General features: G+C 36.0%; 1 protein-coding gene across 5 annotated transcripts in view; it reads right to left on the minus strand.

Moving 5' to 3' along the window:
• The window catches only part of U2SURP (U2 snRNP associated SURP domain containing), a 41,083-nt gene that overhangs the window by 20,343 nt on the left and 6,808 nt on the right, over positions 1-13,932 (minus strand). For 3 of the 5 annotated variants that reach the window (XM_083868206.1, XM_083868207.1, XM_083868204.1), the window contains exons 2-12: positions 12,786-12,833; positions 9,831-9,929; positions 8,629-8,743; positions 8,095-8,228; positions 6,045-6,112; positions 4,688-4,782; positions 4,569-4,604; positions 4,378-4,460; positions 3,831-3,996; positions 3,221-3,432; positions 2,230-2,273 (exon numbers count right to left, since the gene is read on the minus strand). In XM_083868206.1, the coding sequence (XP_083724332.1) occupies positions 2,230-2,273; positions 3,221-3,432; positions 3,831-3,996; positions 4,378-4,460; positions 4,569-4,604; positions 4,688-4,782; positions 6,045-6,112; positions 8,095-8,228; positions 8,629-8,743; positions 9,831-9,923 (1,046 nt within the window). In that variant the 5' untranslated portion in view covers positions 9,924-9,929; positions 12,786-12,833. Of the gene's footprint in view, positions 1-2,229; positions 2,274-3,220; positions 3,433-3,830; positions 3,997-4,377; positions 4,461-4,568; positions 4,605-4,687; positions 4,783-6,044; positions 6,113-8,094; positions 8,229-8,628; positions 8,744-9,830; positions 9,930-12,785; positions 12,834-13,932 lie in introns of those variants that run through there. The other 2 variants (XM_083868205.1, XM_083868208.1) reach the window with 2 other exon arrangements.

Genomic DNA, 13,932 nt, shown 5'->3' on the forward strand with positions numbered 1-13,932 from the left:
TTATAAAGTTGCAGAATTTTCTGTTAGTTCTTAGCAATGAGGTGACTATTTTCTACCAAGAGTATTCCAAGTTCTGCCACAGATATAATGCACTAGATTAAAAAAATCAACTTAAAAATGTAGTAATAGAAACCTAGCCCTACCATCTGCAAGTGTTCTTTTAAACCATCAAGCATTGAACCTACATTTGCCTCAAATATTACACAAATAAAATTAAACAGCTACCAGTTCAATTTTCCTGTCTGCTTTTTATAATCTCAAAAACATTGCAAAGAGGACATAGTTTCAACAATTCTGTAGCCATTTTATTTACAGCAGTGTTCTGAAAGTCTAAACACCCAGACTCTCCTTGTTATATGAACTGTATTTGAAAACATCAGCAAGAAATCTATAATTAGCTTTCAAGTCTCTGAGTTATTACAGCATTTGTTTATTTTAAGGCAAATCCAGTGTGAACACTTCTGGCTTCCTGCAAACCATCATTGGTTTTCAGCTAATTTTTCTTTCATCAAGTAAAATCAAGTTGTGTAAGAGCAGCTTATGCTTGAAGAAGAACATCTGCTTCGTGAAGACCTCCAATGCATGAAAATAGATTCAGCTCATCCCACATCTAGAAGAGGCTGTTACAGGCATCTTGGTATGGAAGATGTGACTACTACAAAGTGAATTTCTCAGAAAAAACAATTCATCAAATATACTCAAGGTTTATTGTTTACTAAGAAGTAAGAGATGTTAAAAATGGTACTGAAAAATTTTAATTGAAGGAGAATAATTAAATGCATTATCCCACTGAAATCAGTCAAAATTTTTGCACGACAGGATGCACTGAGTAACAAATGGTCTTAGCAGTTGTCATTGGCAATTTCCACAGTCATCAGGAATCATTTTAAGTGTTTTCAAATACAATTCATTTAACATGAGTTCATACAGGCTTTTATAATGCTACAGTAAATAAAATGGACATAGAAAAATAAAAATTTTTCTCTGACAACTACTCTGTGAGCACTGTACAGTTTTACCAGTACTTGTTCTACTACTCAATATGTTTCTCAAATCAAGACTCCTCCTGGTCGCCCCAATTATTCAAGTCTCTCCCCAACAAAAATTGTACTGTCCTAAAATTCCATCAAAAATACAGCACACTGGAGCATGTACTGACAAGTTTGTTAATGCACTATAAGCAGCTTCACAAATCTCCTTCTGCCCCCTCCCCCCACATGAAAAAAAGAAAAAAGGGACTTTGTGACAATTAAGATAGTGTAGTAAAAAACCAATAGTGCATTATTTTAAAATGTCATTTAGCTTAAGTTGGCCAACAAAAAAAAGGTTTTTCATTTATAATAAAACCACATTTATTGGAGCCGATCGTACCAATGTCTGGTCAAAAACTGTATACTTTCCCAATCCATCCCATGATGTTTTCCTGGTCCCCCGCTGCCGCAGACAGTTCAGCTGGTGTTGCTCACCAAGGCCAATGTCAAAGAGAATTTGGTAATCTTTTGTGCTTCTTTACTTTTAAAACAGTGTTGTGTTCCTATGTTTGGGAAAAGGCTTTAGCTTAACTGAGCAAGAGTACACCTAGACTAGCGTGGAGGTAGGAAAAGTGATGGGGACCAATATGAAAAAATATCCTTGCAATAGTACAAAATTATCTTTTTCAGTGACAAAAATTATTAACTGCTGCATTAAAAAAATTAGCAGAAAATCAAAAGTGATTTTCAACTGAACTGGTTATAAAATGTACAAGTCAAAACCTCACAAAAAAAAAAAAAAAAAAGAAAGAAAAGAAAAAAAAAAAAAAAAAAAAAAAACCAACAAAAAAAAAACAACACAACCTAACAAACAAATAAAAAAAACCCCACCACCCAAACCAATAAAACACCGCCCACAACTGCCTCCCAGTACACAGAGGTTTATGTCAGGACTTATGCTGCATCTGTAAGACAATATTTCACCCCAGTGTTCACCCACAAAACTACTCTGCCTCTATTTCTAGTGCTCAAATTAAATGAAAAAGATAGTTACTTAATTCTATCCTCACTTAAAAAAAAAGAGTTAATAAGACAAGAATCGTTAGACTGGAAACCACACACATTTCTTTTAAGTGTCATAAAATAACCATTGCTCAGTCAAGCCATTACCTTTTCCACAACATCACCATTTTTCTTTAAAATTCCGAAGGGGAAATTTTCTATATTTAGATCAGTAATAATAAAGAAAAACATGTACCTTTCTGTTGGGATAACCACTTTGACTATGGCTTGCGACAGAGTCTGTATATGAAGTCACATCAGATAATAAACATAGAATATGTGAGTATTGTTAACAAGTAACAAGCAAAAATATACATATGCAATGAAAATACTACACATCTATCACAAACTTAGCAGGCAATCACTGCTGTGAAGTTATAACTAAGCAATTACACAAAATTCAAATGGTTGTGTCAGTGAACCATGAAGGTTCACTAATTGCAAAGTATCAGAACATTCCTGTCAGAATGTACATTGAGGCACTGAATAGGAACTATGCTGAATATATAAGAAAGGAGTTCTTAAGTTTATGAAAAGATTCTAAACTATTTGACTTGGATCACATTGGTATTACTTTATTCCCAAGTCTTACAAAAAACAGCCCTAACATTTAAGTGTCATTAAAAGAAATCAATAAATTCTTACAAATGTAAATCAAGTTGGTTTGTGATTTCAAGATACTTACCCTTTTATCAGCTAATATGCCACAAAAATAAAAGTTTGAAAACTGACTCCATAAGTAGCATAAAATACTTACTTATTTAATGTCCAGATAAATTACCTTCTACACAAAATACATCAACTCTTCTAGGAGTAAAAAATAATGCTACCCCAATTAAAATGTAGGATTTTCTATAAGGAAACAATTTAGATACTGCAATTTGGCAGCCAAGAAAAGGGGGGGACGTAGGAGAAAAAAATCCAGGGAGCCTGGAGGGGGAAAATGATAGCCAGATTTTAAGCAGCACTAAATTAACCAAGAGCCAATATACTGTACCCTAACACAGACATGAAACAGAGCTTCAGGAATTAAGTAGGTTCCCTTGGGCTACAGCAGGGAGCCAGAGAATTTGCAGACTAAGGGCTGCCAAAGTCAGCCTGAACAATGCAAATCTATGAAGCCATTGAAATACTGTCACAGATGTAGTATTTAACAATGAGATACGGCCCAGGGTACTGTAAGTTACCTTCTCAAAATCTTCCTTGTTTTTTGGTGGTGGTAACATTGGAGCATTGGGATTCTTCAATCTCTCCCTAGGCTGGGCATTGAAAGGCAGTCCTGACGGGGGCGGTGGCAGGGTGTGCTCCATCATGGAGGGTGGAATGTAGATTGGATGTGGTGGGATAGGTACAGCTTTGCCCCAGCCCAGCTTCATTTCAAACGACATAATCATCTTGCCTGAAAAAGGGAAAGGAAAAAACCTCCATCACCATGACGTTATAAATTTCTCCTTGTTAAGTGCAACATTTAGGTTTGCTTGCCACCGTTTACCTTTTGCTTACTTTGTTGATTACTGTTATTACATCTATCTGACTACAACATAGGCAAATGAAGGCCTATTACACAAAATGTTTTATTAAGTCTTCCCAAATGTCTGTCTTCAGGACACTACAGTACAAAATTATTACTGTTTGACATTCAGTAACAGTAGAACAGTCAAGTGTAAACTAAAATCACTGCCAGCCTGGTATCTACTGGAGTTACAGAATGCATCTCACTTGTCTGATAAAATAACCTGAAAATGTGCTTACAGTCTGCAAAGATAATTACAGCCCTGAACAGAGAAATCTGTTTACCATTTAAATTCTTCAATGCTCTTTCAGCATCTCTCCTGTTCATAAAGGCAACAAAGCCACAATTTCTTTCTCTTGCTCTTTCTTCATCAGTTCTTGGCCACATGATTTTAACACTCGCTAATGGTCCAAAGCGGCCAAATTCTTGACATAACATCTCTTCGTTCATCTACGTGAAAAAAAGGTAAAAATTAACATTTTGCCACTGTATTTCTGTGACAGTTGTCTATATTATTGTCCAAATGTCAAAATTTTAATTTTTTAGTTTCTTGAAAAACACCACTTACATTGATAGCCCCCCAATGCAATCTACTGCAGAAACAAGAATCTAAAAAAATTGCAATTTAACTGAGCACATTCAAATTTTTAAGATATGGTCCACCTTACTTAGGGATATCAATGGAAAAAGAATTTTAACTACGCTAGAGATTGGTAGTCTAAACCGTAACTTTTCAGCATTATTTACAGAGCATTTATTCCAATGAATATTGCAAAAAAACTTGTCTGGGCCCAAACATGCCAACACTGCACTCCTTGGCTCCAAACTTACCTGAGGATTGATGTTTCCCAGATACAAATTTGTTGTGCTTGGATCTCCAACATCATGTGACCCTGGTGCATAATCATCCAGTACTAAAATAAAGGAAAAAAAAACCAAAACAAAACAAAAAAAGAAGTCATAACCTCTGCTATGCATTTAAATGACAACATTAAATTGAGTAAGAAAAGAATCAGTATTACCACCAGATGATCTGTTTCTTCTTGAAGGGGCGTCCACTGAATATAGAAAAGAAAAATATGTACAATTTAGTCTACGAATCATGTAGCCTAGACTAACATAAAAAATAAAATCTACTTACTTGAACGCCGCTGCCCATCTGAATCAGACTGGGGTGGTTCAAAACGACTCAATCTACCTTTTGTTTTGTGCCTTTCATCACGCTCCTCTTGGATTCTACAAAGCGAGTTTAAAGTAAGCAACAACTTAAAACCATTCTGAAGTTTTTATTCTAAAATCATGATTTAACTTTGCAATTACGAGAATTTTTAATATGAAATAATGAGTTTGTTAGAACTTCCAAATTGCCAATATGTCTGAACTTCTGTTTCATCAACTGGAATATATCAACCAGAATTATTCCAGCTGCATGCTTCCTTATTCATAGTGTCAAGGTATTTAATTTCCAAACAAAACTGGAAGAACTGTGCTCTGATAAAGTGACTCCAATTCCACATCCAAGTGCCAGAGATCCGCACACCACTCAGGTGACTTTTCGAGACGCACAAAACTCCTTAGTGTCTATTCATCCTTCTAGCTTTTCTAAGCCTTACTCACAGGCATACCCACATGACTATTTCCAGAATAAACTGGATTTTGTCTGAGTTTCTGAGGACAGTACTCACAAGTAACTATTTGGTTCCCTGCAGCCTGGCCTTAAATCCTGATATGAAGATACTGAATCCCAGGAATACAAGGCTGCCAGTTCAACCCACTGACACCAACTAAGTAACACGCAGCAGTGAGGCTCAGGTGCTCCTCACAAAAGCCACATATGGATTTAGAATCTTGTACCTTTGCTTTCTAATGCATAGAGATTCATTTATTTTCTATCTCTAGCATCAGGATGAATATATGGCACTCAGCTGCACTCAATACATGTACTGCTCTTTGTTGCCTTACAACATACATGGAAGCGAAACAATCGGCTTTTTCAAGCATTCTCCAGTTTGCTTTTAATACTATATAAGTTGGAGTCTCTGAACTTGAATTACAACTCTCCTTTCTGCATTATACAAAAGCTCAAGCTCCTCCTACAAATTCCTCTGGATATAGTTTAGAAACACTGACAAAGCTCACTCTTTTCTAGAGTGACAGATATTTCATACTGTCACCAGTGCTGCCCTGTCCTGGGTTTGCTGGGCAGGTTTTGGTAGTGGGGGGCTACAGGGGTGGTCTCTGTGAGAAGCTGCCAGCAGCTTCCCCCACGGCTGATGAAGCCAACACCAGCCAGTTCCAAGAGGGTCCCAACAACGGCCAAGGCCAAGCCCAACAGCAATGGCAGTAATTAAGCCTAAGTTATTTTAAGCTAATTAGGTATACCATTTCACAAGCATTTGAAAGACAAAAAAATAAAAACCTTCTTTGGGAAACAACTGAGCAAGAATGATCTTAAATATTATGTGTTGTTTGTTTACAGTAAAAATTAGCAAACTTACTGCTTTAATTCTTCTTTAAAAAGTTCCAAATTACTCTTTTTCTTCTCCTTCTCTCCTTTCTTCAAAGGCTAAAATTAAAGATATATAAAACAACATTTCAGAAGACAAAATGAACAGGATTAAAAATCATATAACAAAACTTTTGATAATTTCCATGCATATTTTACCCACAGCTTTCAAACCAAGGTAACTACAGGAGGAAAAAACAACAACAACAACAAAAACCAAAACAACAACCAAACAGACTGAAACATTCAGACTGAGCACTATCAAACACAAAGCTAGAAAATAAAACATTGAGGATAATTGAAAATAAACTTTGTTACTTCTCATTCTCACAATGCAGCACATGTGACCAAACATTCTCTCTACTACATACACATTTAAAATAACTGTGAGGTGTTTTGTCACTTTGTTCCATTTGGAAACTAGGATGCTGACTACACCCCTAGCAAACCATCATGCTCTAATGAATTTGACAGATGTGTGTACATATATATGTAAATTATTTTACATATATATATTCAATTATTTTATCCACAAACATTCTACTTGAAAAGAATTTCCTTCTCTTGCTTCCTTTTGGATGTAAATACAGTCTGAAAAAAGTTACTTTAGGTAGTTCAAGATCCTCAGGAAAAACTCTTGAATGACAAAGAATATGGACACTGCAATACTACTTTTTTTTTAGCAGTAATATATGTTCCTTTACTAACTCATGTGAAATATTATCTTCAACAACATTGTTTTTATATAATCAAATTTAAATGAAAACGTTTCCAATAGGCAGACATACAAAATATTTGTGTTACACACTACAGCTTTGGAAAAACTGGACTTCCTACTCACCCCAGGCAAAGTTGTTTGTTTGTTTTTGTTTTTGGGGAGGGTCTGCCAAATAAATAAAATCATTTTTACCTCATTATCTTCAATCACCATTGGACAGGGCAAGTGAGTAAACTGCATTACTTCACAAGTATTTATGAAAAATTTGAAAAGCAGTAATAGTCTTACAGTACAAACACTTGCATATGACAGAACAGAGCTCAGAAAAATAAAAAAATGCTACAATTCATTTCTGTATCTGTAGAGCTTTACATACAACGCAAATCAAAACTGCCATCCAGTAGTATCCCACTGGCCTAACAGTGACATTTGTTTAAAGCTGGAGGGAGGTCATGATGGAGCTGCCCACAATTATCAGATTACATTCCTTTCCCACCCTAACAGGCAGTGTCATACATGTTTCACTTAAGCTTTAAAATTGTAGCTCTGTTAAAAGACTTTTAAGACATCCAAGACATTCATTACACATACACAGTAGTAACAGTAATCATATGCAATTATCACTTGACTTGAAGACTGCTTGTTCATATCTCCAATATTTTCATTACTTTTTATGATGAACCTTGGTCAAAAAAAAAACAAATCCAAAACAAAACAAAAGGAAAAAAATCTCCATCAAACCATGCAGAAGACAAAATAAATTAAATAAAGCAAAGTGTTCAGCTTCAGAACTGTGCAAGTTCTGGAACTCAAAGAGGGACTTCTAAAGGGATTTCTGAAACTTCACCTCCAAAAAAAACCCAAAACAAAACAAACAAACAAACTCAAAGAACCCTATCGAGAAAAACTTGGATCAACACAAAGGTCAATTTATTTTTTGGTTTTAAGTTTAAAAAAGAAATCAAAACCAGATGGTAGCAACAGGAATTGAGAATTGCTTCTAAAACCAGAACTTCTCAGGACTGAAGAAGCTCTTACTTTGCAACAGACACTAATCCCACATCCATGAGAAGTTTGTCCACATTAGCAGCACCACAGTAAAAGGACAGTGCAGCACCAGGTGTGTTGTGCCACAGACAGGGCTCCTGGGCCTCTGCATTTCATCACCCTCATATCTGCTACGGGTTCAGGCAATTCCAAATGTTCCACCTTCTCTCAGCATGTGACACGTGCAGATAAAACTACTCTGCAGGGTCACATGGCCCTGCTCCTAAGCACTTCTAAATACATCAGGATGGAGTTAAGATTCAAGCAAGAAACTTACAGGCTTTTTGGTTTCTATCATTAGGAGGGATGGAGGTTTCTCATTGGATGGCTGATTCGGTTGATTTTTTTGATCTGAGAATCGTGAGGAAGGCTTATAGATTTTACCCCGTTTTTCATCTGTTTCATGCTCCTCTGAAATTAAAGGCAAGTGGAAAGAAAATTTTATTAAGTAATGGTGCAAAATACTGTTCATTAGAAAGAATGCTGTTCTTTAGTCCTGGTCATTCAATTTAATATATTATTTCATTTTTAAAAAGCTGAGAATATGAATTTTACATAACTTAACATCTTTTAATATCAAGAAAAAGAACGTAGATTACATAGTCTAAACCAAAGCATTTTTTTCTTCTTATGGTTAAAACATAAATCACACCACTGCCTACCTCAGTCAAAGCATAAAGTAGATTTTAGCAGCAAGCTTTCTTATCTGCTTCTAATGTAACATATTAATTTTAAAATGCAATTCAAGGCCAATCTTCATCTTTACTCAAAGCCAAATGACCCACCACCTCCAAAAAAAGATTAGTTATACCTTTAGATGCATTAACGATTCCTCCTCTTACAAATGTTTTCACTTTATTGCCATCACCTCCTTCAAAGGCAGCAAGGAATTCTTCATAAATTTCTGCAGCAGCCTTCTCATCCTCCTACATAGCAAATGTTAATCTATTTACTATCATCACAGAACAACCTTCTCTAGATAGTTACTCTCAAATTAGCTATGTGACATTCCTTTTTATTTTCTAGAGATCAAGCTACAAACTGCATCACGGGAGTTTCAATTTTAGACAATTCAAATTTCTGAGAAATGTGGGCAGAACACAGCAAATAACACTCAAAGCCAGTGAGGCTGGTGTGCTCCAATACGTTCCTTTCCACAAGTTTACATGGCAATGTAACATTCCAAAGATGCCAAACAGAAAAGCCCAAATCAAAGGCTTATGAGCCTGGAGCTTTGTTGGCCTCAGCATGAAAGAACAGTGTCCGTTCCATCTCAGCCTTTATGGCCAACCCACATGGCTGAAGGAGACCAACAAACTACAGGACCACCCTTCTGCATCTCCCAGAGAACAAGTTAATTCAATGAATTAAGCTGAGACAAAAATTTAACACTATCATGATCTTTAGGCCAGCATTTCCAACAACTCAGCAGGAGATAAGCCACTGGAACACAGTATGAGTTATGTTTATGAAGTTCAAACTCCAAAAATTTCGAAACTTCCACGTTTACCAGATACCTATTTCCTAAAATCTGGACACTCCTGAGTAATATAAAATGCAGTATCAAACTTAAAGGTTTGTATTAGTTTCCAATACAATCATTAGACAAAAAAATACTTTACAGAACTAACAAGGATGCGTACTGAAACAATTTCAAAAATGACAGGTATTCTTTGTAATGACTGAAACCCAATGACAGACAGCAAAGGAAGAACAGAAAATTACCTAAGGCGATGGTTGTCCCCATCCTGAGCAACACATCAATGGATTACTGTAATTCCCTATTTCAGGAAGCCAGAGAACTTGATTTCTCACAGAGAAGAAAAGACTAAGCCTCTCTGTATTGTAAAGCCATGATGCCAAAAATACATCATACATGTAAAATACAATTCACTTTTGCTCTTAGGTACAATTATCAAAATTAAGATATTTGGTGTAAAAGCTGGTTGCAATCTAAAAGCAAACTTATTTGAGTTATGCATACAAAGGAAAATTTTCACTATATACCATTACCTTCTTTTTTAATTCTTCTTGCTCTTTCTTGCTCAGAGTCCGTTTGGCAGCACTCATTTTGCCAATACTGAATGCTTTAAGCTTACTTTCCATTAGAGGCTGCAAAGGGAGTAAGAAAACAGACACCAAACTGCTTACAAAACAATTAAAATAATGTTACTTTTGACCTTGGTCTAGACCAGTAACTCAAATAAAACAAAGAAAAGCCTTTCTGTACATATCTCTGAAGTTGTCATTATCTAATAGAACTAAAAAATCTGTGTGGCTTTTAAAAACAAACTATCCTTGGTTTAATGAGAAAGCTTTTAACATACCATTCAAACACAGCTGAAATCTGAAGGACACTTGCTGTAAGAGCCTGGACATTTATCACTGTGCAGTGCTGCAGTTTCTAAACCTTCATGCTTTGCACTACAGTTCTTTCCCCTTCCCTCCCCCATCCCTCAAAAAAGCTTTTCTGACTATTTTGCCCAGAATAATGTTTGTGCAAGGTAATGGAACAACCAAATGGAAGCTAATTTCAGTTGTACTTCAAGGTAAAAATTAATAGCTTTGCCAGAACAACAAAATCCATTCTAGATGTTTTCAGCTATCAGTTAAATGAAACAAAAAGCCTCAAATTCAGCTCCTGGATTGTTTGTAATTTCTTTCCAAAATTCTTGGTGATGAAAGCACTCCACATAACAGTAAGTTCTGGAGTATGGAACTGGAATTCTTGAATCTCTATTCTGGTGGTTAACAGGCAGTAAAGCATCAAGAGAAGAAAGACAACAGGATGGAGAGCATGTTCCAAAGACTCAGGCAGTGGGAAGTTAAATGAGAGAAAAGATTCTTCTCTGGAAACTCCTACCTTAATACAGTAACTCATGAAGAATCAGCACAACAACAAAGCCCCAGAAGAAAAGAAACCATAAGCTATGAGCCTTATCTTCAAAATATTTGTGATACTCTTACACAGAGCACATAGTGATGCTTAAAACTATGGGTTTTGCAATGGCAGTTCTTAAAAAAAATCAGCTCAATAAAACATGAAGACAAATAAAGTGAATAACTTAAACGTCAAATTAGTTATTCACTAATAAAATGAATAACTTACTGTAAAAAAAAATCTGATACCAACTGGAAAGGGTTTCTCCTAGGAATAATTTTCTTTGCAAAGAGTTTTATGTCTAGTATCAGCTTCCTATTCAAAAAAGGTTTACATTTAAAAGCACCATGAAAAATAAACTGGTTGAAATATCTTCAATTTATAATCCTTGCTTAGCATCACAAACACCTCTTAGATCTGTGCCAAGCACAGGACCAAGTAGCTCCTATTCCTTCAAAAGTGTTATCTCTCCATGACTGAAGGTAAAGTTGTCAGTGACAAATTTATGCAGGGTTGTCTGTGAAGTTATCTGGTTTATGACACCATGTTTGTCAACGTGAGCTGCTGTGACAGGTTTATCAGAAGCTTTTAATTCATCTGTGTGATTTTAAATTTAAGAAAATCCAGTCTTCCAGTTGTCTGAAAAACAGCTTCTATTTCAGTATGACTAACAATTTACAACCTTGGCAAAACATGAGCACACAGCTACGGCACAGCAATGCAGGCAGAACAAATACCACACTCCTACCCAAGGCTTATCCTGTCATCAGAAAACAATCTCTCACAGTAATGTCACAGGATACCTGCAGATCAGCCACATAAATATTGGTTCCAGTGACATAAGGGAAGCAGCTGCAAGATAAAGAGTTCTGGTACCAAGATCTGCTCAGTTTAGTAAGGGTCTCAGGGAAAAAAACAACTTCCAAGTGGCAGGAGCAATATAAAGTTAAGAAAATTGAACTAACTCATGCTTGCTACTTAGATCCCAGTGGGCAATTATAACATTATCATTAACCATAAGCAGCTTCACAGAATTCCTAACAATAGAACTGTACAAAACTTGAAGGTCTTCCTTCTTCAAAAAATGCGAAATACTGTGAAAAGAGTAAAGCAAATGACAGAAGCAAAGAGAAAGTTGCAGCTCTGTGGTCAAATCTCTGTATGAAAGCCAACTCCTGTTTAAACAGAACATTGCATTGACTGTAAGGTGGCACAAAGCACTCAAGTTCCAGTTCCATCAGTACAAAATACTCACAAGAGATTTAAGAGTAATTGTCCAAATTGTAGCAAGTAAATGAAATCAATAAAACAAGCTACTTCTTTATGAAAAGTTTCTGCTATCGCAACTCGAATAATGCTGTCTTACAAGCAATTTAACAGCTGGTAATTGACTTGCATGTACAAAATCAAACTGAAATATTGAAGAAAATCCAAACCACAGAATGAATTGTCTGGTATTAATTCCCAGTTTGGCTCTTGCTGCCTGTTTTCATTTTAGCTCACAAACAGGTAGGTCTTCATGCAACATACCAACCACACAACCAGGCAAAGGTCTCATCACTGAGGGGTAAGGGGTAGGGTGGCCAGCAGGACCAGGTTATTCCTCTTACCTTTTTCTTTACCATATTCTATTAGAAAGAAAAATAAAGGATGGAATTAGGGCCACATTGTCTCAGCTTAGAGAAGCCAATTACATGTGAAAAGGCATTTCAATATCCCATGACTCCTAGGATTGATCACCTTGTATTCTCAAGCGTTTCTCAGTATAAGAGACAAACCAGAGAGTCCTTGCAGCTCCTTTCTGTTCCAGTACCTACTGTGGATGCAGCACCACGCAGCACAGCTCCTACACTGCTGCTTGTTTTGAAAGTTTCAAGGAGTATTTTTAAACATGAAATCAATGGTTCATTTGCAAACACCTACAGGTTACATACCCAATGCACCAGACTCTGCCTGCAGCAAGTAGTTTTCTTCAAAAACAGGCCTATTTTGAATTTGTGGGTTTGGTTGGAAAATTTTTTTTGGGTTGTTTTTTTTTTGTTTTTTTTTTTTTTTTTTTTTTTTTTGTTGAAGTGTTTTGGACTTACATGTGAATCAGCAGATCCAGCAGTATGTGCTGCATCTGGCCCTCTGACCTGAGGAGAGAATGACAAGGAGGTGAGGCACTCAACAAGAAACAAACAAACAGCCTCTGGGGGGTTTTTCCCAGCTCTTGCAATGTGATTTTCATTTCAATTTCAACATCCAAAGACACAAGAACAAAGACACATATAATGTATTTTAATGATATATCTGACCGAGGTCACATCAGAAACAATATCAAAATAAGGCAAATAAGGGACAGACCTAAAGACAGACTATTAAAAAATCTGAATTTCCACAGCTGGATTTTATAAATACATCACTAATGGCATGACTGGGAAAAAAAGTTAGTTAGTTACATTGCATCTTCAAGAGTTGTCTTAAAGGCTGTTAAAGATTATATAAAGCGCTTGATTACTTTTGGCTTCCTATAGAACAATTTCCAAAACCGCTTTTACTATGCTGTGCATAGACAGAACCTGGCCACCTCAAAAACCTCAAATTGTGACTAGGTACTAATTGACATTATTACTTGAAACCCTAACTGAGCTTTAACACCTAAACGAGCATACATGCAAAATCAGGTTTTAAATAAGCTTAAGTGATGGAGAACAAGCTTTTAAATTATGTAATGCCCGAATTCCAGAAAACCTGACATAACATCTACTAATAAGGTATTGTCTGATGCACAATTCATACCTTAATTGAAATTTAAGTCAAAATAAAACATTTCCATTAGCTGAAATCTGTTCATTAGTTAAACCATTAGCATTACTCCTTATTACCAGGAGTTTATAGTTTATACCAGAAAGAGTAATAAATGATGCTCATTTCCAGTCTTTCAAAACCAACGAGCATCAAATGCTACTCTAGAAGATAATTTACTAGGCCTTGTTTTTATTGTGCATCCTGCATTTTCATCAGCTAAGACAGACATTTCTCTTTCAACAACTACATTCCTATGTTATACAGTAAAATCAATTTAGGAAAAAATTGTCTTCAACAGAAAGCACTTCAGCAACCAGAATTAATTGCACAAAGATAAAGAGCAACACAAAGATACAGCCCTTCCAAGGCAGAAGGAAAAGGCTTTTAGGAATATGCTTGGAGGCTTTTTAAGAAAGAGAAATGGGGCAGGAAAAAAACCCGTGT

This window comes from Zosterops lateralis, assembly GCF_965231275.1.
Source record: "Zosterops lateralis genome assembly, chromosome: 10".
In the NCBI taxonomy this organism is placed as follows: Eukaryota; Metazoa; Chordata; class Aves; order Passeriformes; family Zosteropidae; genus Zosterops; species Zosterops lateralis.